Source organism: Phaenicophaeus curvirostris, chromosome 28, assembly GCF_032191515.1.
Source record: "Phaenicophaeus curvirostris isolate KB17595 chromosome 28, BPBGC_Pcur_1.0, whole genome shotgun sequence".
NCBI lineage: Eukaryota > Metazoa > Chordata > Aves > Cuculiformes > Cuculidae > Phaenicophaeus > Phaenicophaeus curvirostris.
Genome location: NC_091419.1, coordinates 6411519 through 6437857, shown reverse-complemented (window position 1 = coordinate 6437857; position 26339 = coordinate 6411519). Strand labels below are relative to the sequence as shown.

Below are 26339 nucleotides of genomic sequence, written 5' to 3'. Positions count from 1 at the left end.
GGGGGCTCCTGGACCCCCAGCCCTGCCCATGGCCGGGGTCTCGCACGGTGCCGTGGGGACCCCATCCCACTCTGGCGTTCCCAGCCGCGCTGGCAGGACACAGGAGCGGGGAACGCGCCAGGAAAACGCTGTTTACAGAATAAAGGAGAGATGGTTCCGCTTTGGAACTCGTGTGAGGGTGGGGAGGCCCCAGGTGCCCAGAGCAGGGGTGGCTGCTCCATCCCTGGAGGGGTTCAAGGCCAGACTGGATGGGGCTTGGAGCCCCTGATCCAGTGGGAGGTGTCCCTGCCCATGGCAGGGGTGGGACTGGATGGGCTTGGAGGTCCCTTCCAACCCAAACCATCCCCTGACTCTATGTCTGTGGTCCTGATGGGGACATCACCCCTGTGGCAGCAGCCGTGCATGCCCTGCATTCCCCCCCCTCCATCACTGCCACCCCCAGGGTTGGGGGGAGCCCCCTCTGCCCCCTCCAGCCCTTTGGGGTGCAGGGTCTGGGGTGAGGGGCACAGCTGTGTGGGGCGAGAATGGGGACAGGGGGGCAAGCAAGGGGAGGGGGATGCGAGGGGGGGGTACTTATGGGTAGGTGGGTGCACAAGGACGGGTGAGCACGGGTGGGGGCGTGTGCACACGAGCCGAGGGGGGATGCTCACGAGTGGGGGGGATGCACATGGGTTGGGGGGATGCTCACAAGCGGGGTTGATGCTCACGAGTTGGGGGGATGCTCATGAGTGGGGGGGATGCACATGGGTTGGGGGGATGCTCACAAGTAGGGGGGATGCTCACGAGTTGGGGGGATGCTCACGAGATGGGGGGATGCTCATGAGTGGGGGGTTGCACACCCGGGTGGGGGTGCAGAGCGGCTGGGGGTGCCCAGAGGGCTCGGGAGGTGCCCTGGGGGCTGCCCTGGGAGGGGCTTTGCTGGGGCAGAGAGGGGGTTACCCGGTAAAACTCCTTTAACGCCGCCGTTTCTGGGGTCCCGGGGGCACCGGCTGTACCGGCAGCATCTCCGGCTGCCGTGCCGGGGGGAGGCTGTTCGGTCAAACCCCTTTTGGGTGCCAGGAGCGGGGGTGCCGGGGCCCCCCCGGTGACCTTGTGGAGCCGCCGGTGCGCAGCTCCCGGTGCCGCCCCCTGCGCGGAGCCTCCCGAGCGCCGCTGCGGCCGGACCGGCGGTGAGTGGGGGGGGACGGACACCCCGGGACCCCCCGGGACCCGCAGCCGGGAGGGTGGGGTAGCTCCCGGTGGGGGCGAGGGGATGCTCCGGGACGGTTCTTCCCTCCGCAACCTCCTCCTCATCCTCCTCCCGGCGCTGCGCTGCCCGCACCCCGCGTCCCGCAGCCCCGGGGCCGCCGCAGTGTCCGCACTGCATCACCGGGACCCGCACCGGGACCCCTGTCCCGCATCCCATCACTGGGACCGGGACCAGGAACCCTGCCCCGCATCCCATCACCAGGACCCGCACCGGGACCCCTGCTCCGCATCCCATCACCAGGACCCGCACCGGGACCCCTGTCCCGCATCCCAGCACCAGGACCCGCACCGGGACCCCTGCCCCGCATCCCATCACTGGGACCGGGACCCCTGCCCCGCATCCCATCACCGGGACCCGCACCCGCACCGGGACCCCTGCCCCGCATCCCATCACCGGGACCCGCACCGGGACCCCTGCCCCGCATCCCAACGCTGGGACCGGCACCGAGGCCGGCACCGGGACCCCTGCCCCGCATCCCATCACCGGGACCGGCACCGAGACCCCTGCCCCGCACTGCATCACCGGGACCCCTGCCCCGCACCGGCACCAGGACCAGCACCGGGACCCCTGCCCCGCACTGCATCACCGGGACCCGCACCGGGACCCCTGCCTCGCATCCCAACATTGGGACCAGCACCGGCACCGGGACCGGGACCCCTGCCCCGCATCCCAACGCTGGGACCCGCACCGGGACCCCTGCCCCGCATCCCAACACCGGCACTGGCACCGGGACCCGCACCGGGACCCCTGCCCCGCATCCCGACACCGGGACCGGCACCAGGACCCCAGCCCCAACCTGCATCCCCGGGACCGGGTTGCCCTCCCCGGGCCCCTCTGTCCCCCCGACCCCGCACCGGGCCCCGTGGGACCCCCTGCCCCGCTCCTCCTGCCCCCCGACCCCGCACCGGGACCCCCCGAGCAGGCACCGGCACTCCCTCCCCCGGGGGGCTGCCCTGCTCCCCCTGCCCCCCAGGTGAGCCCCGACCCCTTCCCCAGCCCCAGGGATGGAAGGCGGGGGGTGAGGAGTTCACAGCCCCTCGATGTTGGGGGGCTCGGAGCCCCGTTTCCCTGTGGTGTCCGCGGGGAAGGGGTCGGGGGGCTCGGGGGGGCTCTGGCAGCCACATCCCCCTCCCGCGCCATCAGTTCGGTTTCCAGACGTGCCAGCGCTGGCATAAATAACTCACGAGATCCAGGCCTGGCGCGGCCGTCATGAAATATTCATCCCGCCTGTAACTGAGCGGGTGAAGCCGAGTTCAGCGCCGCCTCAGACGGGGGGCGCGGGGGTCCCCAAGGGCCGGGGGGGCTAGAGGAGGGCAGGCGAGGAGTGACCCAGCGCTGCCCATCGCCCCCCAACTCAACGCACCGAAGCCGAGCGCTCTGTGCCTCAGTTTCCCCGCTCGGCCGCTGCTGCTGGGGTGGGAGCAGAAAGCTTCGTGCCCGGGGTGCGTGAGGTGGGGTTGGGGGGCTTCACCGTGAGGGGTGTGGGTGCTGAGGGGCTCTGCTTCCCCCCAGATGCGTCCCCGAGGCCCCTGGGCCGCTGCGCCCGCAGCTCTGCTGCTCCTGGCTGGCGTCCTCGCCTCCGATACGCTGCCCGGCGCCCGGGGACGCAAGAAGGTGGTTCACGTCATGGGTGAGTGGGGATGAGGGTCCGCAGCGGGGAGCTGGGAGGGACCCCAGGATTGATGGAATGGAGTTGGATACGATGGGATGGAACGGGATTGGGTCGTAGTATGGTAGGATCAGAATGGGTTGGGTTGGAAGGGACCTAGAGCCCATCCAGTGCCACCCCTGCCACGGGCAGGGACACCTCCCGCTGGATCAGGGGCTCCAAGCCCCATCCAGCCTGGCCTTGAACCCCTCCAGGGATGGAGCAGCCACCCCTGCTCTGGGCACCCGGGGCCTCCCCACCCTCAGTGGGAAAAATTTCTTCCCAATATCTAACCCAAATCTTCCCTTTTCCAATCTAAAGCCATTCCCCCTCATCCTGTCGCTCCAGACCCTTGTAAAAAGCCCCTCCCCAGCTTTCCTGGAGCCCCTTTCAGTGCTAGAAGCTGCTCTAAGGTCTCCCCAGAGCCTCCTCTTCTCCAGGCTGAACACCCCCACCTCTCTCAGCCTGTCCTCGCGGGAGAAGCCATCCTACAGCAGTCAAGCCATTGGGTTTAATATCCAGTAAAGCACGAGCAGGGGCTCTGGAGCATCCATTGTGTCCTTCTGACCCTCACCAGGAGCTGCCCAACCCTCCTTGGGGTTTGCAAAGCCCCTAAAAGAGGGAAATTCCCCCAGAGTTGATCCCCTCACCTGTCCCACGGCTCCGGCGCGCGTTGTCCTTGCTGTTGGTCCTGCCTGTGTGCCACCTCTGTCTGGGCTGGAGAATCATAGAATGATAGAATCATAGAATCACCACGTTGGAAAAGACCCACTGGATCATGGAGTCCAACCATCCCCATCAATCACTAACCCATGTCCCTCAGCACCTCGTCCACCCGGCCCTTAAACCCCTCCAGGGAAGGGGACTCAACCCCCTCTCTGGGCAGCCTCGGACAGGGACCAATCACCCTTACCGGGAAATACTTTTTCCTGATGTCCAGCCCAACCCTCTCCTGGTGGAGCTTGAGGCTGGCTTGGGGCCCCTGAGCTCGGTGTCCCTTGCAGAGGGTGAGAGCGGGGCCGTGGTGGTGCAAACAGCCCCCGGGAAGGTGGTGACGCACCGTGGTGGCACCATCATCCTGCCGTGCCGCTACCACTACGACGTGTCCTCCCACGACCCGTCCGAGATCCGCCTCAAGTGGACCAAGGTGACGGAGCCGATGGACTTCGTGGACGTCTTCGTGGCGCTGGGGAAGGCGCGGCGGGCGTTCGGCACCTACCGCGGCCGCACGGCGCTGCAGGAGGACGGCTTCGGCGACGCCTCCCTCATCATCCGCAACGTCACCCTGCAAGACTACGGCCGCTACGAGTGTGAGGTCACCAACGAGCTCGAGGACGACGCTGGCATGGTCAAGCTGGACCTCGAAGGTAGCGACGCGGCCGCGCTGGGGAGGGACAGGGATGGGAAGGACCCCGGGTGACCCCACGTCCCGCATGGAGTGACCAGGACACGGTTCCCGGTGCCGCGTCCCGGTTCTGCTTCACGGCCGGTTGTTTTTCCTGGCGTGTGGCACCGTTTATCGCCTCGGTTATTGGCTTTTAGTGTTGCTCCAGGTTTACAGGCTGCCAGCTCATAAACACTGGAGATAGATAGCGGCGCGGCCTCGTAACGCACCGGGGGGGACCGCGATGTGTCCTCCGAGCCCGCTGGGACGCCGGCTGCGGCTGGAGGCACCGGCAAAAGGGGAAAACTCTATTTTGGGGGCCCGGGAGGCCCAGCCGCGCTGCTCCGGCTGCTCCGAGATCCCTCGGGGGACCCCAGGGCTCAGCTGGGACCCCACGCGTGCACCCCGCGCCCCCAGAGCAGCAGCTCCTGGAGCCTGGGGGGGGGGCCGTGGGGTCTCTGCGGGGATGCTGATGGGGTCCCACCACCCCAAAATTCCACCTTGGTGCTGGGCAAGGACTGGGGCACTGGGCTCGGTGCAGCCTGGGGGGCACCCACAGCCCTTCCAGTACCTGGGGGGAGGCTTTGAGGTCACCAAGCACCCAAACTCCCCGAGTGGAGACGGCGGCAGCTCATCTTCGCTGGACTTTGCAGCTCCCGGCCCACGGCCACCCCAGCTCCCCGTGACCCCATTTATTGGGTGCAAACCAATTCTGGGGAGCTGGCACCCCCCATCCCGTCTCTCTCTGCCCCCCAGGGGTGATCTTCCCCTACCACCCGCGCCTCGGTCGCTACACCCTGAACTTCCACGAGGCGCAGCAGGCGTGCCTGGAGCAGGACGGCATCCTGGCCTCGCACGACCAGCTGCACCAGGCGTGGCTGGAGGGCATGGACTGGTGCAACGCCGGCTGGCTGGAGGACGGCTCCGTGCAGTATCCCATCTCCCGGCCGCGGGAGGAGTGCGGCCGCAAGGACACGCCGGTGGGCGTGCGCAACTACGGCTACCGGCACAAGGAGAGCGAGCACTACGACGCCTTCTGCTTCACCTCCAACCTCAACGGTAAGGGGAGAGACGGGGAAACTGAGGCACGGAGCACCCAGCTATCCAGGGAAACTGAGGCATGGAGTACCCAGCTATTCAGGGAAACTGAGGCACAGAGCACCCAGCTCCCTGGGGAAACTGAGGCATGGAGCACCCAGCTACGTGGGGAAACTGAGGCACAGAGCACCCAGCTCCCTGGGGAAACTGAGGCACGGAGCACCCAGCTCCCTGGGGAAACTGAGGCATGGAGCACCCAGCTACATGGGGAAGCTGAGGCACGGAGCACCCAGCTCCCTGGGGAAACTGAGGCATGGAGCACCCAGCTACATGGGGAAACTGAGGCACAGAGCACCCATCTCCACGCTTTGGTTGACCGGGTAGGGGGTGGTTTCCCGCGATGCTCTCAACCCTTGGATGAGAGAAGGATGTGGCTGCAACCCCTTCCCTTGGCTCCGCAGCGCATCAGAAGGGTGATTGCTGCTGGGGACCCCCAATGGGGAGCAGGATTTGGCTCTGTCACTGGTGAGGCTGGGGATGGTCTTAGGGAGCCTCGTCTCCTCCGGGCAGGAGCAGGGGCTGGAGGTAATTGCAGCGGCAAACGGCCCCGGTGATGGATGAGGCTGGGGCCGCACAAGACAGATGGGAGCCGGGAGGGCTCCTGGGTTGTGTAAATTCCTCCCCGCTGGCAGGGCTGTGCCGGGGGGGCTCTGCCGATGTTTATTTAATGGTGGCAGGCAGGATAAATAGCGGGTGTAATCGCCACGAGGAGCCATCGCCAACCGCCGCTGCGCAGCCCCCATAAATCTGCTCACACCGCGGTGCCTCCCCAGAGCCCACCCAGCCGGCTGCCTCCTCCTGCAACCCCCCAAATCATAGAATCATGGGACGGTTTGGGTTGGAAGGGACCTCCAAGCCCATCCAGTCCCACCCCTGCCATGGGCAGGGACACCTCCCGCTGGATCAGGGGCTCCAAGCCCCATCCAGCCTGGCCTTGAACCCCTCCAGGGATGGGGAGACACTTCTCTGGGCTACCTGGTGAAGAATTTCTTCCTAAAGTCTAATCCAAATCTTCCCCCTTCCGATTTAAAGCCGTCCCCCCCTCATCCAGTCACTCCAGACCCTCGCAAAAAGCTGCTCCCCAGCTTTCCTGGAGCCCCTTTCAGCACTGGAAGCTGCTCTAAGGTCTCCCCAGATCCTTCTCTTCCCCAGGTTGAACAACCCCGGCTCTCTCAGCCTGGCCTTGGAGCAGAGGGAATGAACTGTGCTGTGTGGGGTTCCACGGGGCTCACATCGCTCAGCTCCATCCCACCCCACCCTGTGTGGGTGTAGGACGCTGCAGCCGCCTCCCCGACCCCAACAACCCCCTCTTTCCCCCCGTTCCCCAGGCAAGGTCTACTTCTTGAAGACGTACCGCAAGCTGAGCTACGCCGAGGCGGTGCAGGCGTGCAAGAACAACGGGGCGGCCGTGGCCAAGGTGGGCCAGCTCTACGCCGCCTGGAAGATCCAGCTGCTGGACCGCTGCGAGGCCGGCTGGCTGGAGGACGGCAGCATCCGCTACCCCATCGTCAACCCCCGCGCCCGCTGCGGGGGCCGCGAGCCCGGCGTGCGCAACCTGGGCTTCCCGGATAAGAAGTACAAGCTCTTTGGGGTTTATTGCTTCAAGAAGGCCGGCGAGGCTGAGCCGGAGAAGGCATCGGGCGGGGTGCACCCCAATCGCGTGTGAGGCTCCCCGGCTTTGGGAGCACCCCCTGATTTGGCTGGGGACCCCGCCAGGTGCTGGGGTCCCCGGCGCGGCGGCAGCGCGGGGAGCTGCGGGCAGCCCCTGCCTTGGACTGGGAGGAGGTGCCCGTGCCTGCTGGGGCGGCTGCTGCCCCGCGGGCTGCAGGCAAAGCCCCGTGACGCTTGGGGAAACTGAGGCAGCGGGAGGGGAGCAACTTCAAGCAGCCCAGCCGGGAGCCTGCGCTCAGATCCAGGGCCGGCTCCCCAGCTCATCGCTTATCAACCAGCGTAGTGCATGTGCTAAAGGCCCGGCCGGAGCATGATGTCCCCGTCCTCGCGCCTGGGGACATCCCTGAGACCCCATGCAGCACCGAACCCCCCAGGGCGATGCCCCAGGCAACCGGCACCCTGGGACCAGGGATGCTGACCCATCACAAGCTCCCCTCGTCCCCAGACTCCCACCTCGGTGCTGGGCGAGCGCTGGGGGGCTCTGGGTTTGGCTTCGTGCAGCGGGTGGTGCCCCCGAGCGCCCGCATGCACCCGCCACGCTGCGAGCCCGGAGCTGCGGCAGCTCCTTGGCGCTCGGCTTCGTGCAGAAGCAGCCGATGCCGGGAGTGGGGAAGCACCCGGTGGGCACCGTGCCCTGTGCCCGAGGCTCCCCGCAGCCCCGGCGCTCGCAAGCTGGACGTAGATGAAATAAAAGCTTCGGCTGCTTTGGAGAGCTGAGCCGGGCTCTCGTGTCTCCGTCACTGGTGCCACTCTGAGGGGGCATCTCGGGGGCAAGGGGACCCCAGGCTGCCCTGCGCTTCTTCTATTCACTCTCGAATCCAAAGCCCTGGAGTTGTTAGTCCCGCTGTGCCCTCCAGACGGAGCCGGGCACGTTCGGAGCATCCCAGCTGCAGCATCGCTCTCGGATTTATTGGGAGCAGCTCCAAGGGAGCAGCAGCAGAGCTGAGGCTTTGAGGTGCTGGCAGGGATCTGGAGCCACCACGGGGGTGGCAGCGCAGGGCTGGGGACCCTGGGGTGCTGGAGGGGGGTCAGGGCTTCCTCCACGCACACTCCATCCATCACCTTTGCTGATTTTCAGCAAGAAAGAGCTGCTGGGATGCGACCCTCGCAGCCGCCGTGACCTCTGGGAGGGGAAAGAGGGGACCGCGTGGCCACCAGAGCCCCAGGTGGTGGCTACCAGACGCTCATGGATGGCAACCGGGGTGCAGCCCCAGGGCTCACACGGGCATCACCCTGATAAATTCACCAGCATCTTCCGATCTCATCGGGGTCGTCAGGGAAAGCCGCGGCGGCCACCACTGGCGTGACTCACGGGTGCTTGGCTGGTGCCGGGAGCACAGGGAGCGCTGGGAGAAGGGTTAGGGGTGCTTAAAATGAATTTAGTGGCATCAAAAGGATGCAGAGTGGTGGCGAGGAAGCCCCTGGTCAAGGCAAGGGCTGTGGGGGGAGCATCCCCACTCTCCCATCACCCCAGGAAAGCGCAGGCTCGGGGCGGCTCAATGTTAAAAAAATTTATTAAAATGTCCAGCAGTACAGAAAGGCAGAGTCAGAAATGGCACAGGGAGTTTGGGGGGGGGGGGGTGGGAACGATGGGGAGGGGGCTCGGGACACGGCAGTCACGTCGCAAACAGCAGAGAAAGCGCCGTACACACACACACACGCCAACTCCAACGGGACCCGACGACGAGGGAACGGGGGGAGAAAACCCAACCCCTAAACCAGGCGGCAGAGCGGGACGGCAGCATCGTGTCCCCCTTCCTTTGCCCCACCACCCCCCAGCTGCAGGGACACCCCCGCGGGCAGGACTGGGGGGGCTGGCGTGGGGAGCTGGGGGCTCGGGCGCTAAAAAACCAGAGTCGCCCTGTGCCAGCGGGACACGACGGCCCAGGGGGAGGTGGGGGCTGGTGGATCCATCCCCTCCTTTGGGGAGGGGGCCAGAGCCCAGCCCGGGAGCAGCCTCCGCGTGGGGCAGGGGGGCTGCACCCCAACTCCGGGGGCGCTGAGCGTGGGGCATGCAGGGAGGGCTGGGGACGCACACGCAGCCGCCCCCTCCGGATCCTATTCCCTACGGGGCTGGGCATCCTAGGAGCTAAAGCCGAGGGTTGGGGGGGTTATAAAAGAGGGGTGGGGGGTAGGAAAGGGGGGCAGGCAACGTCACCGCATCCCACGGGGGACACCTTTGTGCTTCCTCGCGCCCCGGCTCTAGAAGTAGTGGCCCTCCTCCATCCAGTCCAGCCGGAGGTGCTTGCGGTGTTTTCTCCGCTCCTTGCGGGGTTTGTGGTGGTGGTGCTGGTGGTGGCTGTGCCGGTGGCGGTGGTGACGCCGCGCTCGGTGCGACCGCCTGGCTAACAGGGGCAAGGGAGGGGACCCAGGGGGGTCAGGAGGCGCCGCTCCATGAAGTGCCTCGACACCCCCTTTCCACCCTGAAACACCCCCCCAAGTCCCCACTAACGTTTTGTGCAGAGGATTTTGGGCCGGTCCCACTTGCCGGTGCTGTGGCACTTGATGGTGGGGACGTGGCGCTGGGTGAAGCCCTCCTCGCACTGGTAGCGCACGCTGGAGTGGATGTTGTATTTCTCCTTCTTCTTCCCAACGGTGAAGGCGTTTTCCACCTCCGGCGGGGGCCGGCACAGCACTGGGGGGACACACAGACCCCGTCACCCCCAGGGGACAAGGGGACACCGTGCCCAGTGCCACCGGTTCGCTCCAGGAGCAGCTCTAGGATGAGTTCCTCCATTGGGTTGGCCATGAGGTGTTCCCCGAGATTTACCTCGTTAATTAATGGCCTTATCGGGGCGAGCGCATCGTTAATGCGCAGCCGGCGGGAGAGGGCGGCGCGCTCCTCCGCCTCGAAACGAGCGGCTGGAGGTTAATATAACTTTCAAGATAAGGAATGGGAACTTAATAGTATTAATGGCGGCAAATTGAACAAATTAAGTGGAGAGGGAAGAAGTGACTATGGGAAAAGAAAGAAAAAAACCCAGAGATTAAGCGGAACTGCTTGAGTTTTCCTGGACCAGGGGCTGGGAGAGGCTTCCTAAGGATGAGGAGGGCCCCGAGGGCTGAAGGATGAGGATGCTGGGGGCTGCGGGATGGGGATGAGTATGCTGGGAGCTGCGGGATGAGGATGCTGGGGGCTGCAGGATGGGGTTGAGGATGCTGGGGGCTGCGGGATGGGGATGAGGATGCTCAGGGCTGTGGGATGGGGATGAGGATGCTCAGGGCTGTGGGATGGGGATGAGGATGCTGGGGTCTGCGGGATGGGGATGAGGATGCTGGGGTCTGCGGGATGGAGATGTCAGAGCCTGTGGGACACGGATACTGGGTGCTGTGGGATGGAGACTGGGATAACTGGGGCCGTGGGCCTGGGACAGCGGGTATGCCAGGGGTGGAAACGTTGGGGAAGGTGGTACCTGTGCCTTTCTTGCAGATGTAGGGCAGGTTGTAGTTGCAGGGCACGTCATTCCACTTGCCGATCTCGTGGGACACCAGCACCACGCAGTCCTCGCCGCCCGCAAAGAAGTTGTCGGGTTGGTTCTCCCGCCAGTTCTCGTATTGCTGGTGGGACACGCCGGGCGATGAGAATCTGACACCCACACCCTGCACCCCAGAGAAGCCACCCCGAGGGTCTCACCAAGGCCGTGTTGTCGGTCCACTGGAAATCCTGCTCCACAATCCTGTCATTGAGCCCGATCCAGGTGTTCTCGTGCCCGAAGCCTGCGGAGAGAGGCACCCATGGCTCGCACGGCGAAGGTGAGGAGCACCCAGGGGTGCTGGTGCTCGGAGGGCTGTAGGATGGGCTTCCACCACCCCCGACCCGCACCGTTGATGAAGCCGTGCTCCTCCTGCGAGTGGATGCTGGTGAGGTGGCCGGCGCGGCGGCGACAATCCCGCTCGGCATCCTCCCAGGAGCGCCGCCGGGCGAAGTAGCGGTAGCAGTGACCCTGGAACTTGTGCCAGTTGTGGTCGCAGCCCTCGGTGTCTGCGGGGACACGGGGACGGTGGGGACGGTGCCGGGGGGGGCTACCCCAGCTCTGGGGAGGGATGCAGCGAGCAGCTCCCCATCATCAAATCATAGAATTACCAGGTTGGAAGAGACCCACCGGATCATCGAGTCCAACCATTCCCATCAATCACTAACCCATGTCCCTCAGCGCCTCGTCCACCCGGCCCTTAAACCCCTCCAGGGAAGGGGACTCAACCCCCTCCCTGGGCAGCCTCGGACAGGGACCAATCACCCTTTCCATGAAAAACTTTTTCCTAATGTTCAGCCTGACCCTCCCCTGTTGGAGCTTGAGGCCATTCCCTCTCGTCCCATCCCCTGTCCCTGCGCTGGGGACACCTCTGCCTCTCCTCACCTTTCTCGCAGCGGCTGCCGCCGTAGCTGGGCAGGCAGAGGCAGACGAAGGAGTTGACCTCGTCGATGCAGGTGCCGCCGTTCTGACAGGGGCTGGACAGGCAATCGTCGATGTCTGCGGGGAGACAGGAGAGCAGTGGGCACGTGGAGACCCCCGCTGCCACCCACCCAGCCCACTGTGCCCTCCACAGGGACAGGGATGGAGCAGGATCCTCTCCACCAGCCCCAGTGCCAGGGACAGAGATGGAGCAGGATCCTCTCCACCAGCCCCGGTGCCAGGGACAGGGATGGAGCAGGATCCTCTCCACCAGCCCCGGTGCCAGGGACAGGGATGGAGCAGGATCCTCTCCACCAGCCCTGGTGCCAGGGACAGGGATGGAGCAGGATCCTCTCCACCAGCCCTGGTGCCAGGGATGGAGCAGGATTTAGAGCTGCAGCCCCATTCCCCATCCCGCTTTCGCTGTCTCTGTGCTGGGGAGGCACAGGGGGATGCTCGGGCCGCTCACCGATCTCACAGTTCTCGCCGGTGAAGCCCGGGGCGCAGCTGCAGCCGCAGACGGTGCCGTTGGCGTGGCAGGTGCCGCCGTGCAGGCAGGGGTTGTTCTGGCAGGGGTCAGACGGAGCTGTGGGGTGGGAGAGGGTCCCCTGAGCCAGGGCTGGGGGGCAGACACCACTGCACCCACCCCCTTCCCCACCAGGAGCCAGGACCTGCCGTACATTAACCGTGGCACCTTTTCTGCTTGGCCACAGCCAGGCTGCGTGTGCCACGTGTCCCCTGTCACCAGCCCCCTCCCCAGCTACAACCGTTATTATTAGCATCACAAATATTAAATATTTAAGAGAGTGCCTTCCCAGCTTCATTAATAGCTCGTCTCCATTTGAAACACCCAAGACCTCCTCCCAGCGCATCGCGGTTGCTGGAAACTCCCCGTGGAGTCAATTGGTTTGGGTAAAAGGAGAGACTCAATCCCAAAGCCAGCGCCAAGGGTTGGCATCGTCTTGTGGGGAGGTCAACGTCGAGGTCCCCATGTCCTCCAGCCCACGTCTCCCCGTGCCCCCCAGCTCTGGGTGCCCCCAGCCCTGGATCCCGCAGCCCTGGATCCCCCAGCACGGCGCTCACCTTCCTGGCTGGTGTTGTAGGCATCTCCCCAGGCCAGCAGCTCCCGCTCCTCCAGCCCCGGCTCCTCGCCGCTCCCGCTGTCGGCATCCAGCAGTGGGGACCCCCCGAGCCCCCCGAGCTCCGACACCGTGGAGGGCTCCGAGAGCGGCTCTGTGCTTGGGGACAGCCCTGGCTGGGGGACGGTGGGGGACAGCCGGGGGCTGGGGGTGGCTGAGCTGGGGGGCTCTTCCCTCTTGGCTTCCCCAGACGCATCCTCCTCACCGGGGGCTGTCAGCGTGTCCCTGGGGCTGGGGACACCCTGGGGGCCGGGAGGCTGGCGAGGGGCCGGAGGGGACAGGAGGAAATGCTCCGCGTCCCCAAGCTCCGGCACAGAGTGGTCGGGGGGCTGGGGAGCCTCAGAGGTGAAGCCCACGGACACCTCCGAGGCCACCGGCTCCATCGCTTCCACCTCTGCCGGCCACTCGGAGCCCCCCGAGGTCACCTCGCTGGCCAAGACGGGAGGTGAAGGTGATGGAAGATCTTGTGCTAGGAGAGACGTGGCTGCCTCACTGCTTGGCTTGGCTGCACCTTCCCCGGCATCCCCGTACCCAGCCAGCGGTTCGGCTGATCCGTGGGGATCTGTGACGCTCAGCATCTCCCAGGGATGGGGAGAAGCTGCCTCGGTGGGGCTGGGGGTGCTGGGGTTCCCCACGGAGGAGGTGGCCGAGTGGAAGAAGGTCACGGCTTTCCTCTGCCTCTCCAGCGCGCCGTCAGCCAGGGCCCCGCTGCCATCGGCACCGTCGCCACGGGGCTGCGGGGCCGTCGCGGGACCCTCAGCCACCCGCGGGGCTGGGGGCAGCGGGGGCTGCGGTGGGACGGAGCCACCGTCCTCCCGGGAGGAGGCATCCCCAGAGAAGTCCTCGGTGGCATCCGCGGGTGGCCGGGGAGAGTCACCACGGGCGCTGGGGGCGCGGGGCTGAACCCCAACCGTGGTGCCGTCCCGGTGGCCGAGAGCATCGTGGGGAGCGGTGGCGGCGGGCAGGGATGGGGATGGCGGAAGGGGTGTCCGTGCGGCCCCCCCGAGATTGTGGGGGGCCATGCGGGGGCTCCACTGGGGCGAATCCCTCCGGGCAGGCGCCTGCGGCGAAGGGGACAGCGGGGTGGCGGCTGGTGCCATCAGCTCTGCAAAGAACCACAGCCATGAGGTCCTCAAGCTGCCGCAGCCCCCACCAGGACCCCCTGGCTCTTTAGGGCATCGCTTACCAGGGCTGGTCTCCTCCTCCAACGCATCGGAGGGCGCGTAGGTGCCCTCCTGTAGGACGCTCTCGGTGCTGGCGTGGGGCACGTTCCATGTCTCCACCGTGTTGGCTGCAGCCTCCTTCACCTCCAGGGCCAGGATGGGGGCCTGGGTGACCGTCTCAACCACATCTCCAGCCACCGTGGCATCTCTGGCCACCGGTGGGTCCCCAGCTGCCCCCGCGGGGTCCCGGCTCTGCCGCGGCAGCTGGAAGTGGCGCCCGTTGAGCCCAGGGTAGCTGCTGCGCCGCGGGGCGTGGGAGCTGCCCGGTGGGGTGCTGGGGACCATCCCCATCCCAGGGGGTGCTGCTGGTGAGCCCACGACGTGCTCCTTCGTTGGGCTTTGGGACTGCAGCGGGAGGGTGGCCAGAGGCTGCTTGGAGCCAGGGACCTCTTGCGCTGGGCTGGTGCCGGCCGGACCCTGCCAGGAGCTCAACGGCACCAGGTCCACCACGTTGAGAACTTCATCCTCGCGGGGCCACGCTGGTGAGGAAGCCACGGTGGCAGGTAGGGATGTGCCACCACCCAGGCCATGAGCCACGGTTGCCCGCGAGGCCACAGCCGTGGGGAGGTCGCCGCGCTGCACCGCGGGGCTGCTGCTCGCTGGCCGCAACTGCTCGTCCTCGTCCTTGTCCTCCCCCAGCCCCGCGGGCTCCGGCTGTGGCACGAGGCCGTGGTGCTCCGGCAGCGTGTCCCGGGTGTCCCCCGACGTGCCCGGGTCCTCGCCGTGCTCCACCAGCACGTTGTCGCTGCTCGGAGGGTCGGGTGTGGGGGGCTCTGCCAGCTTCCTCTGCCCCACGGCTGCGTCTGCTGCAGGGAGAGTGTGAGCATCAGCCGTGCCGGCAGCGGGACCGAGGGGCGGAATCACAGAATCACAGAATCACCAGGTTGGAAGAGACCCATTGGATCATCGAGTCCAACCATCCCCATCAATCACTAACCCATGTCCCTCAGCACCTCGTCCACCCGGCCCTTAAACCCCTCCAGGGAAGGGGACTCAACCCCCTCCCTGGGCAGCCTCAGACAGGGACCAATCACACTTTCCATGAAATATTTTTTCCTAATGTCCAGCCTGACCCTCCCCTGGTGGAGCTTGAGGCCATTCCCTCTCGTCCTGTCCCCTGTCCCTTGGGAGAAGGCTGAGGGGAGACCTCATTGCTCTCTGCAACTCCCTGAGCCTCCTCTTCTCCAGGCTTAACACCCCCAGCTCTCTCAGCTGCTCCTCTTCTTCTCCAGCCCCCTCCCCAGCTTCGTTGCTCTTCTCTGCACTCGCTCCAGAGCCTCAACATCCTTCTTGTGGTGAGGGGCCCAGAACTGACCCCAGGATTCGAGGAGCGGTCTCCCCAGTGCCGAGTCCAGAGGGAGAAGAACCTCCCTGGCCCTGCTGGCCATGCCGTGTCTGATCCAAGCCAAGATGCCATTGGCCTTCTTGGCCACCTGGGCCACTGCTGGCCCATGAATGGGCACCCCGGGCACGAGTCCAGGCCCCACATCGCCCCTGGGGCTCAGCGCCAGGCGCCGCATCCCCCAGCCAGGGTGATAGATGGAGCTGGGCTCCCTCCCAGCACAGCTCTCCTCATTTATCTCATTAATTCCCCAATTAAATATTCATCTGCAGCAATTTTCCTGGCCATGCCCACCAATTCCCAAGGGAAGAAGGGCCGGGGCTGGGGAAGGGGTACGGGGCGTGAATGAGGTGCCAGCATCGCTCGTTTTGAGCCGAAAGAGGGGAGATTGAGATGAGATCTTAGGCAGAAATGTTTTGCTGTGAGGGTGGGGAGGCCCTGGTGCAGGTTTCCAGAGCAGGGGTGGCTGCCCCATCCCCAGAGGGGTTCAAGGCCAGGCTGGATGGGGCTTGGAGCCCCTGATCCAGCGGGAGGTGTCCCTGCCCATGGCAGGGGTGGGACTGGATGGGCTTGGAGGCCCCTTCCAACCCAACCCATCCCAGGATTCTCTGATCGCAGTGGTCACTCTTACCTTTATAGCAGTAGGCGTCAAATTTGGAGGTGGCGGGGGGGAAGCCAGTGCGGTTGGGGAACTGGTAGAGGGTTCTGACGCCAGAGGCATCCCCACCGCATCTCTTGCGCGGGAACCTGATGGGGTAGCGGACGCTGCCGTCGGCCAGCCAGCCCGGGTCGCACTGGTCCAGGCCCTCACGCCACGCCAGGTAGAGCTGCCCCGTGGTGGCTAACGAAGCGCCCCGGCTCCGGCAGTGCCAGCGGGCCCCCTGCCAGGTGAAGCGCCCCGGCATCGTGGCGTAGAACACCGTCCCTGCAAGAGAGCAGAGCCGGGTGGGGATGCGGGGATGGAAAGTCCTGGTGGCTCAGGACCAAGGAGTGGTCCTTGGCCAAGGCTCACCACGCCGCTCAGCACCGAGGGTGACATGGAGCGCTGGCACAGCACCAACACCCATCCCTGCAGCAGGAGATGCCCACGATCCCATCCAAGCCGTCACCCCGGAGTGACGCTCCCGGGCACGCACCGAGCCCCCGCGGCACCGCTCACCTCGCAGCTCCCGCGCGTAGCAGTAGACGTCGTACTCTTCTCCGGGCTCCCTCCAGCCGTAGCTGCGCACACCGGGGAGGCTGTTGCGGTCTCCGTAACAGCCGGGCCGGGAGAGCGTGATGGGGTACCTGGCAGACAGGCGTGCGGTGGGTGCGGAGCCCACCAGCTGAGCCGTGTCCCGGCGGCAGCGCGTGCCGCGCTCTTACCGCACTGTCTGGTCAGCCAGCCAGCCCGCGTCGCAGTTGTCGTAGCCGTCCTCGAAGGCCGCCTGGAGGTGCTGGGGCGAGGCGACCACGGCCGAGTTGTCCAGGCAGGCGCGCCGGGCGGCGGCGAAGGTCAGAGCGTAGCGCTCGCCCGCGGGGCGGTAGTGGAAGACGACACCTAGAAGGGCAGCGGGTGGCACAGCTGGCACGGCTTGTGCACGGGATGCACCAAGCACACGGCTTGTACGAAATCCAGGGCTTGAATGAGGTGCATGGGGCACGCAGGACGTATCAGAAATGGTGTGACCAGCAGGTCCAGGGAGGTTCTTCTCCCTCTGGACTCGGCACTGGTGAGACCGCTCCTTGAATCCTGGGGTCAGTTCTGGGCCCCTCCCCACAAGAAGGATGTTGAGGCTCTGGAGCGAGTCCAGAGAAGAGCAACAAAGCTGGGGAGGGGGCTGGAGAACAAGAGGAGCGGCTGAGAGAGCTGGGGGTGTTTAGCCTGGAGAAGAGGAGGCTGAGGGGAGACCTCATTGCTCTCTCCAACTCCCTGAGAGGAGCTTGTGGAGAGGAGGGAGCTGGGCTCTTCTCCCAAGTGACAGGGGACAGGACGAGAGGGAATGGCCTCAAGCTCCGCCAGGGGAGGGTCAGGCTGGACATTAGGAAAAAATTTTTCGTGGAAAGGGTGATTGGTTCCTGCCCGAGGCTGCCCAGGGAGGGGGTTGAGTCCCCGTCCCTGGAGGGGTTTAAGGGCCGGGTGGACGAGGCGCTGAGGGACATGGGTTAGTGATTGATGGGAATGGTTGGACTCGATGACCCGGTGGGTCTTTTCCAACCCGGTGATTCTATGATTCTATGATTCGAAGTGATGTGCCCGGCTCACCCGTCACCTCCAGCGGCAGCAGGTCCTGCTCGTCGTCGATGCCGGCCACCACCTCGCAGCGGTACAGCCCCGCGTCGCTGGCGCGGGCGGCGAGCAGCAGCAACGTGGCATTGGAGCGGTCGCGGGGGTAGCCGGGCAGGGTCACCCGGCCCTCGTAGGCTTTCACCACCTTCACCGCATTGTCCTTGGCCACCAGGATGGGGACGTCCTCCCGCTGGCCGGTGGCCGAGCGCACCTTGCTCCATTTGACGCGGGGAGGGTCGGGGGGCTCATTGGGGCCCAGCGAGGCGGAGGGCTGGAGCAGGAATTGGCAGGGCAGGGCGACGGGCTCCCCCAGCCCCACGCGGACCGCTTGGTGCTGCACCCTGTTGATGTGGATCACCTTCCCGTTGTCCTGGGAGCCTGGAAGGAGAGGTGCCCAGATGCCACGGGGATGGGCGGTGGGAGTTCCAGCAGGGCTCTCGCTCACAGAGGGCAGAGCTGGGGGCAGGGGGGGTGGTGAGGGCTCCGTATGGGGTACCCCGAGCCCCAGCAAGGAGCAGGACAATGAGCAGCCTCCCTTTCTAGTGGCTGGAGACCGACTTTGCCAGTCAAATCTGCTCCTTCAGGGCTGAACCCCCGACTTGGTGGAGTCCTGGTGCTCCCTGGGATGCTGCTGGGCACCCATGGGGACGTCGGTGCTCCCTGCACCGGTGACTCTGTGCCACCCAAGTGCCTTAGCACCCATGGGAGAGCCACCCCCCTGCTGGGATAAAGCGTGGCAGCCACCATCACCTCCTCCTCCCGCACTAATCCTGCCCCAGCCCGTGCCAGCTCCAGCTCTGCTGCCCCAAATCCCCCCACTCTCGGAGCCCCCCGTGGCTCGGCTCTCCCTGCGCTTGGGGGGACGCTCCCCGCAGAGCTGGGGACCGGGGACGGCCACTAATCCCTTCTTGGCACCTTCTCCCTCCCCAGCTCCTCACCCTCCATCACCCCCCAAGCCCTTGGCTCACCGGGAGGTGCTGGGGTACCGGGGTGGGGGGACACAGCGGGGATGCTGCGATGCCCCCACTGTGCAGGGTTGGGGTGGGGGGACACGGATTCTCCTGCTCAGAGACACCACAAATCCCCGGGGGACTCAGCAGGGAGGGGACCGGGGGGGCCACCAACGGGATTAAGGATTTAAGGTCTCAGCTGCATGGGGGGTGTCGCGGTCGCCTGGGGGGCTGCTCCCTCGCTAATCCCCCGCAGCCCAGGGTAGGGGGGCCGGGGGAGCCCTCCCCTGGTTATTATTGATCTTCGCTATTTATTATGGACCATAGTTCGTTATTCGCTGGTGTTTATGGGGTAATTAGCCCTGGCACTTACCCAGGACGGCGACGGGGAGCAGGGAGAGCCCGAGCAGGAGCCAGCAGCCCGCATCCCCCATCACATGGACCATCCTTGACCTGCAAGGAGAGCCAGGGTGGAGAGGAGCCCGCTGCTCCTTCAGCAAAATCAGGGGCCATAAATCACGCTGACACCAACCCGGGAGCCGCGGGGAGGGAGCAGGATTAGCCCCACGTAATAAGATGCCACTGGCCCAACGGGGGTTTGATTTCGCTCTCAGCATGAAGCCGGCGTGGGGTTGGGATGGACCACGCGGTGGCACCCACCGAGCCCTCAGCTGCCCCGTCGTGGTGTCCTTCGGTGTCCCCTGCCACCAGTGCCACCCACGGCGACATCCCTGCATCTACACGGAGCCACCCACTGAGCCCCTGGTCACCTCGTCATGGTGTCCTTCTGCATCCAGTGTCACCCACAGTGACAACCCCACAACCACAGAGCCACCCACTGACCCACCAAGCCCCCAGCTGCCCCATCGTGGTGCCCTTCTGTGTCCTCTGCCACCAGTGCCACCCATGGTGACACCCCTGCATCTACACGGAGCCACCCACTGAGCCTACGGCCACCTCGTCATGGTGTCCTTCTGCATCCAGTGCCACCTACGGTGACAACCCCACAACCACAGAGCCACCCACTGACCCACTGAGCCCTCATCTGCGTCCCTCTGTGTCCCCTGCCACCAGTGCCACCCACGGTGACACCCCTGGATCTACACGGAGCCACCTACCAAGTCCCCAGCCACCTCTTCACGGTGTCCTTCTGCATCCCCTGCCACCAGTGCCACCCACGGTGCCACCAGCCCTGAGCTCAGCTGCAGGTGGGACACGCACGTCCGCATTGGGGTCAGCGGGCAATCTCGGGGGTCTCGCAGCCCCCCTAGATCCAGCAGAGCCGGAGGGAGCCCTCGCGCTGCCCCCAGCATTAACATGCAGCGGATGCTCCGGCTGCCGGAGCCGGCGTGTGGCGTGCGGAGCACAAAGCCGGCACGGCCACTCGCCGAAAATCTCCCATCCATCTGTTTGACCGCGGCGACGATGAGGATTTCGAAATCATTTGGTCTCGGGGCTCACGGGGAAGTCGGACGCGTCGCCCACCCGGCGCGGGCACCACTATTACCCGTCTCCCGCTGCCACCGCAGCCCCGTTCTGGCTTTGTTTGGGATTCCAACCAGGCTCCGGAATCCTGTGCTGCCAAACCAGCCAAGCAGAGGCAGCAGGGGTGCAACCAGCACCCCAAAACCCCAAACCGACTCCGCACCACACGGCAGCGAGCTCAAACCCTGGTTCTCCACACACCAGCAGGTCCAGGATGGGGTTTGCGGCTCTAACAACGCCCCCTGCTCTGTCCCCTGGGCTGGAGGGTGAGCTGGGGAGCACCCAGCTTTTGGGGGGACACCAGGAGCCCCCCATCCCTCTCCCAGCTGCCCCCAGGAAAGGCTGCAGCTCAGCCCACAGGTTCCCACGTCCCTGATGCTCCATTTTCCAGCCCTTGATGGCTCATTCTGTCCCTTCTGCTTTTATGGGACAAAAATAGAAAGAAAGAGCGAAACGGTGAGGGAAGCAAAGGAGACCCCCCATGTTCAGCGCTAGAAAAGGCCCTTTTAGGGGTGCAGAACTGGGTTTTATGTGATGTCTTCTCAAGAAGAAAGCGTTGGCAGCCCCCTTCCCTCCCGCAGCAGCTCCAGGGGCCTTTCAAGCCTCCAAACCTGCTTTCAGCCTTCAACCTGCGGATGAAAGATGAGGAGGTGACCTGACTGCGGCTGCGGTGCCGGAGCGGAATTCCTGGGGTGCAGAGCAGGCAGGGGCTGCAGGTCACTGCCACGTCTCCCGGGAGCCGAACAACCCCAGAGCAGCCCCCGGGATGCTCCCCAGCACCAACGGCAGCTCCTACCTGCCCAGTCAGAGATGCTCCAGGGTGGAAATGCCCCAGGCTCACAGCCTCAGCAGCACCAAACTCTCTCCTGCCTTCCCACTAGGAGGAATTTCTTGGCACCGTTGGGATCAGGAGGTTCCAGCTCCTCCCCACTGAAATGTTCTTGACTTTCTGGGGTGTCAGGAGTTCTCCCAGCACAAACCATCCGTGCTGGGACGTGGGAAGGGATGAGGTGGCTCCTGGCCGTGGGACGGGGTGGCTCTGCCCTCCCAGCTCATGTCCTTGGCCGCCCCGCTGGGTGAGGGTGGGGTGGTGGCTGCAGGATGGGGACACCCGAGACACTCCGCACCAGGTGAGACGGGTGCCCTGAGCTGTGCTCCCACACGTCCCAGAGCTTCAAACCACCCACAGCCCCTTTTCTACAGTCTTTCCACCCATTTTCTTCTTCGCATCCCTCCACACTCCCCTCCCATGCAGCTTCCAGGCGACTTTTCCCATCGAAGGGCAAACACGACAACTTCTCACGTGGCAAAGCAGCGACCAAGTCTCACTCCACAACAGCATCACCAAGACCTTCCTCTTCTCCATCCTCCCTCCACCCCAGTTCCCAGCGCAGCAACCCCCATTTCCAGCCAGGGCCACCAACCCCAGGGCCAGACCGGGACGGTGGGACGGAGCAGAAGCCAAAGGGATCCAAGAGATCCCGAAAACCCACGTTAACGTGCCAGCGTATAAATCCTCTTCTAAGCTCTCGGTTGTTTACCCAGAGCGGCTGTTCTGGAGACGGGTCCTCGCTGAGCAAACGGCGGGCAGCGGCGCTGAGCAAACAGCCCAGGGTTTATTTAAATGTTAAACAGAGAAGTTGCTCTTTGGATTTGCAGCCGCTACCCCAGCCAGCTGCGAGCCGGGCACACGATGGGATGGATGGATGGATGGGATGGGATGGGATGGGATGGGATGGGATGGGATGGGATGGGATGGGATGGGATGGGATGGGACGGGACGGGATGGGATGCAAGGGAAGGAATGCAAGGGATGGGATGCAAGGGATGGGATGCAAGGGAAGGGATGGGATGCAAGGGATGGGATGCAAGGGATGGGATGCAAGGGATGGGATACAAAGGAAGGGATGTAAGGGATGGGATGGGATGCAAGGGATGGCATGCAAAGGAAGGGATGCAAGGGAAGGGATGGGACCGTGGTCCTGGATCCCACCAGGACACCCCAACCTGGCAGCACCATGGGGAGCGGGCGCTGCTGGCACCAATGGGGCCGGAGGCTGCAGGGCTGCGCGGCTCCATCTGCGGCTGCCGCCTTCCCTGACATCAGCACTTCTGCAGGTTCTGCTTTCGCAGCAGGGACGGTGCCGCGGTGGGGAGAGCTGGCACCGCCGGCAGCCCCCACCGCCTCCTCGGGGACCCCAGCCCCAGCCTGCGCTCCCTTGGGGACACCCGGCTGGCACCTCGGAGCCACGCGGGCACCGCGTTCTCGCTGGCACCATGCTCCCACCGCGCAGACAAAGGGAGGACCCCGCTCTGCTCCCCCCAGCAGACCCCCCGGCAGCCCCCGCGCTGAGCCAGCAGAAAGCTGATCCCAAGGTCAGGGCAAGCGGCACAGCGGCCTCCAGCCGCGCCGGTGCCACCACACGCGGTGTCCCCCACACCAGGACCCCCGCGCTGCGCCGGGGGCTGCCGAAGCCTCAGCCGAGCAGCATCCATCCAGCCTCGGCGCCTCGTTAATTATTGAGACCGTCTCCCTCCCACCTCCTCTTGATCCACTAACCCACAATCGGGCGCCGACGGTGCCAGCGAGGCAGCCCGGGGCTGGCACCGCCGAGTCGTGACCCTGTGGCACCACCGGCATCAGCCCTGGCCTCATCCTGGCTCCCCACCGCAGGCTCAGCACCACCAGCCTCTGTGCCGAGGGGGAAAAAGCAGCACCAGCTCCATCCCAATGGGGCAGGATCCATCCTGGGGCTCCACAGAGGGGACTGTGGGCATCACTGCGCCATCGCCAGCGGTGCCAGCAGGACAAGGACGGTGGCACCGAGACCCACGCTGCCAGGACCCCACGAATCCAATGCTGACGGGGTCTCTCCGCGCAGCCCGGGCGATGCCAGGGGGCTCGGGGCGCAGCGACGTCCCCGGTGCTCGCGGCACCCGCGTCCCCGTCCCCACAGCAGATAGAGGGATCTAAAATAACGCCGGTGCACAGCCGCCCCCCCAAAACCCCGGGTGAACATTTTCACATCTGTCACTAGCTGTCACCTTGTGAATAATTCATCTGCCTCATGAATATGCAAACCCAGGGCTGGTGATTAGCTGCAGCTGAAACGTAGCTTAATTCCTCACAGGCCACCGGGTGTCGGGACGGCTGGTTTTGGGGTCTCCTTTCACCCCAAGCTCCCTCGAATCACAGTCCGGGGGGGCAGCTCGGGACCCCGGGGAGCTGGGGGGGCATTTGGGATAGCGGGGAGACGCAGAATGGGGTGAAGAGGCTGCTACCCACCCATGCACACCGATGCGATGGGACACAGGTGCCCCCCACCCTGGGGATGCCGCGGCTTTCGGGGGGCCCCCCAGCCGCCCCCCCAGCCACGACGCAGCCCCCGTGCCCTCTGCCATCCACACGGGTCGCTCCGGCATCACCGGAGCACACGCAGCCTGGGGGTGCCCACTCACCCACCCACCCACCGCGGGCACCCCGCGAGCTCCCCCCAGCCCCCCCAGCCCCAGCGCAGCCCCCCAGCACCCACCTCCCTCCCAGCGCCTCCGCGGTGCCTCCGTCGCCCCGACGGGGAGGGGGTGTCCGTCCTGGAACCCCCCAGCGTCGCGAGGCCGCGGTGGGAGCCCCCGCGATGAGGTTGGCTCCGCGTCCCCTCCTCTCTGCCCACAACAAAGGAATTCTGCAAACCTCGCTGCCGTCACATCTCACAGGCAACGTGATGCTTCCCGCTCCCCCCCAGCCTACGAGAATAAATTAGCACCTCGGAAAACTGTGATCCCGTCCAATATGGGCCCTTTGCCGGGTGCGATTTTTATTAGGCAGACAGTCTGCAGCCTTTATTTTAGATTTTGCTCCTCTCTCTATGCTTTTTTTTTTTCCTTTTCATTTTTCTCCCCTGCTTTCTGCCTCTCCCTGGGAAGCTGGAAGCGCCGTGGGAGCCCCAAAGCCGGTGCGGCATCACGACAAACCCCTGCCCCACGGGTGGCTTGGCCGCACGCCGGCGAGCGACTCCGAAAGCGGCACCGGGAATGGGAAGGAGAACACCGGGAGGGTGGGCCTGGCACGGGATTGAGCCTCCAGCACCATCCCGGCTGCTGGGCTGGCACACGGGAGCGAGGAGCCCGCGAGCGGCTGCAGACCCCTCAGTGGTACCCACATCCATCCATCCATGCCGGCATCCCTCCATCCATCCATCCATCTTTCCATCCCAGCCTCCCCGCGTGGCATCCCCATGCCAGGGCACGCCGGCTGGGACTTTTCCCGCAGAGCCCTCGCTGCTCTGCCAGCCCTTTCTGCTTCCCGGCACGCCGGGAATGCCAAACTTCCCAGCTCCTTCCCTGCCAGGGAACCACGGGCAGCACCGATGGCACATGGGGCTCCAGCCCCGCGCAGGGACGGCTCCGGGGGGCACCCACCCGCCAGCACCTCCTGCTCTCCTGCTGGGTTCCCCCAGCCCTATGTGTGCCCCCAGCTCCGCTGACCGTGTCCCCCAGCCCCTCTCAGCCCCCAGTCTTGGTGTCCCCCAGCGTGAGAGCCCTGGTGTCCCCCCCAGTGTCCCCATCCCCCTGATCCACCTGCCCTGGTGCCCCCAACCCCACTCCTGATCCCCTCCGATCCTACCATCCCCATCCCCAATCCCAGCATCCCTGACACCTTGAGTCCTCTCAATGTCCCCAAATCTCAGCCACAGCATCTCCCCAACTCCAGCGCCACCTCTCCTCATCCATCCTGGTCCCCACAGCGTCCCCCAGCTCCAGCGTCCCCTGCATCCCAGTGTCTCCCAGCACCAATCCCAGTGCTCCCAGCCTCAGTGCCAGTATCCCCTCCATCCCAGTGCTCCCCCCACCCCAATCCCAGTGCCTCCCCCATCCCAGTGCTCCCCAGCCCCTGATCCCAGTCTCTCCCCAGCCCTGACAGCCCCGTTGTCCTCACCACGTCACCTACCACAGATCCATCCCTCTCCTACCGTTGCAGTGCCGGTGCTATCCCCGTTCCCATCCTCATCCCCGTTCCTGTTCACAACCCCATCCCTGCTCCTGTTCCCATCCTCACCTTCATCCCCGTTCCCATCCTCATCTTCATTCTTGTTCCCATCCTCATTCCCATCCGCTATCCCTGTTCCCATCCTCATCCTGGCTCCTGTTCCCTACCCCTGTTCACATCCTCATTTCATTCATGCTCCCATCCTCATCCTCGCTCCAGTTACCGTTCCCATCCTCATCCCCGTTCCCATTCCCATCCTCATCCTCATTCCCATCCCCTATCCCTGTTCCCACCCTCATCCTCGCTCCTGTCCCCTATCCCTGTTCCCATCCTCATTTCATTCATGTTCCCATCCTCATCCTCTCTCCTGTTAGCTCATCCCCGTTCCTGTTCACAACCCCATCCCTGCTCCCGTTCCCATCCTCTCCTTCATCCCCGTTCCCATCCTCATCCTCTTTCCCGTCTCCTACCCCTGTTTCCACCCTCATCCCCGTTCCTGTTCACAACCCCAACCCTGCTCCTGTTCTCATCCTCATCCTCGCTCCTGCTACCGTTCCCACCCTCATCCTCATCCATTCCCATCCTCATCTTCATCCCTGTTCCCATCCTCATCCTCATTCCTGTTTCCATCCCCATTTCAGTTCCCATCCTCATTTTCATTCATGTTCCCATCCTCATTTTCATTCATGTTCCCATCCTCATCCTCGCTCCTGCTACCGTTCCCATCCTCATCCTCATCCCTGTTCCCATCCTCTCCTTCATCCCTGTTCCCATCCTCATCCCCATTCCTCTTTCCATCCCCATTTCAGTTGCATCCTCATCTTCATTCATGTTCCCATCCTCATCCTCGCTCCTGCTACCGTTCCCATCCCCATCCCCATCCTGCATCCCCATCCCCATCCTCATCCCCGTTCCTGTTCTCATCCCCATTCCCATCCTGCATCCTCATCCCCATCCTGCATCCTCATGCTCATCCCCATTCCTGTTCTCATCCCCATCCTGCATCCCCATCCTGCATCCCCAACCTGCATCCCCATCCCCATCCTGCATCCCCAACCTGCATCCCCATCCCCATCCTGCATCCCCATCCTGCATCCCCATCCCCATCCCCATCCTGCATCCCCATCCCCATCCTGCATCCCCATCCCCATCCCCATCCTGCATCCCCATCCCCATCCTGCATCCCCATCCCCATCCTGCATCCCCATCCCCATCCTGCATCCCCATCCTGCATCCCCATCCCCATCCCCATCCCCATCCTGCATCCCCATCCCCAACCTGCATCCCCATCCTGTATCCCCATCCCCATCCCCATCCCCAACCTGCATCCCCATCCCCATCCCCATCCTGCATCCCCATCCTGCATCCCCATCCCCATCCCCATCCCCATCCTGCATCCCCATCCTGCATCCCCATCCCCGTCCCCATCCCCATCCCCGTCCCCATCCCCGTTCCCGTTCCCGTTCCCGGTGCCGCCGGTACCTGCTCTCAGGGCGCTCC

At 65.0% G+C, this 26339-nt stretch overlaps 3 protein-coding genes across 4 annotated transcripts; 2 read left to right on the top strand and 1 right to left on the bottom strand.

The window, feature by feature from the left end:
- Positions 1 to 28: 28 nt before the first annotated feature.
- On the top strand, positions 29 to 2556 carry LOC138731680 (proline-rich protein 2-like). Its single transcript, XM_069877767.1, has 4 exons — positions 29 to 172; positions 1060 to 1169; positions 1490 to 2222; positions 2437 to 2556. The coding sequence occupies exons 1-4, from the start codon at positions 29 to 31 to the stop codon at positions 2554 to 2556; spliced, it is 1107 nt and encodes a 368-aa protein (XP_069733868.1).
- Positions 2557 to 2731: 175 nt separating this feature from the next.
- HAPLN4 (hyaluronan and proteoglycan link protein 4) lies at positions 2732 to 7168 on the top strand. The gene is made up of 4 exons (XM_069878321.1): positions 2732 to 2879; positions 3902 to 4264; positions 5038 to 5340; positions 6708 to 7168. The coding sequence occupies exons 1-4, from the start codon at positions 2762 to 2764 to the stop codon at positions 7043 to 7045; spliced, it is 1122 nt and encodes a 373-aa protein (XP_069734422.1). The 5' UTR covers positions 2732 to 2761; the 3' UTR covers positions 7046 to 7168.
- Positions 7169 to 9049: 1881 nt separating this feature from the next.
- NCAN (neurocan) lies at positions 9050 to 26339 on the bottom strand. Of its 2 annotated transcripts, XM_069878294.1 has the most exons (15): positions 26322 to 26339; positions 18741 to 18820; positions 17394 to 17795; positions 16514 to 16688; positions 16308 to 16435; positions 15780 to 16073; positions 13770 to 14612; positions 12528 to 13688; positions 11914 to 12030; positions 11409 to 11522; positions 10874 to 11032; positions 10685 to 10767; positions 10464 to 10608; positions 9503 to 9685; positions 9050 to 9391 (listed from the first exon to the last, which is right to left on the bottom strand). In XM_069878294.1, the coding sequence occupies exons 2-15, from the start codon at positions 18811 to 18813 to the stop codon at positions 9162 to 9164; spliced, it is 4107 nt and encodes a 1368-aa protein (XP_069734395.1). In that variant the 5' UTR covers positions 18814 to 18820; positions 26322 to 26339; the 3' UTR covers positions 9050 to 9161. The 2 variants fall into 2 exon arrangements, with proteins under 2 accessions (XP_069734395.1, XP_069734396.1); XM_069878295.1 differs by lacking the exon at positions 26322 to 26339 and having other exon boundaries at positions 9115 to 9395; positions 18741 to 18835.

Excerpts from the sequence above, each read along its gene's own strand:
- NCAN (XM_069878294.1), bottom strand. The coding sequence starts at position 18,813 with ATGGTCCATGTGATGGGGGATGCGGGCTGCTGGCTCCTGCTCGGGCTC. Across the intron at positions 13,689-13,769 it reads GGAGGAGGAGACCAGCCCTG|AGCTGATGGCACCAGCCGCC; the intron begins GTAAGCGATGCC and ends GGTTCTTTGCAG. Across the intron at positions 9,686-10,463 it reads CATCTGCAAGAAAGGCACAG|TGCTGTGCCGGCCCCCGCCG; the intron begins GTACCACCTTCC and ends GTGTCCCCCCAG.
- HAPLN4 (XM_069878321.1), top strand. The coding sequence starts at position 2,762 with ATGCGTCCCCGAGGCCCCTGGGCCGCTGCGCCCGCAGCTCTGCTGCTC. Across the intron at positions 2,880-3,901 it reads GAAGGTGGTTCACGTCATGG|AGGGTGAGAGCGGGGCCGTG; the intron begins GTGAGTGGGGAT and ends TGTCCCTTGCAG. Across the intron at positions 4,265-5,037 it reads GGTCAAGCTGGACCTCGAAG|GGGTGATCTTCCCCTACCAC; the intron begins GTAGCGACGCGG and ends TCTGCCCCCCAG.
- LOC138731680 (XM_069877767.1), top strand. The coding sequence starts at position 29 with ATGGCCGGGGTCTCGCACGGTGCCGTGGGGACCCCATCCCACTCTGGC. Across the intron at positions 173-1,059 it reads GGTTCCGCTTTGGAACTCGT|GAGCGGGGGTGCCGGGGCCC; the intron begins GTGAGGGTGGGG and ends TTTGGGTGCCAG. Across the intron at positions 2,223-2,436 it reads CTGCTCCCCCTGCCCCCCAG|ATCCAGGCCTGGCGCGGCCG; the intron begins GTGAGCCCCGAC and ends ATAACTCACGAG.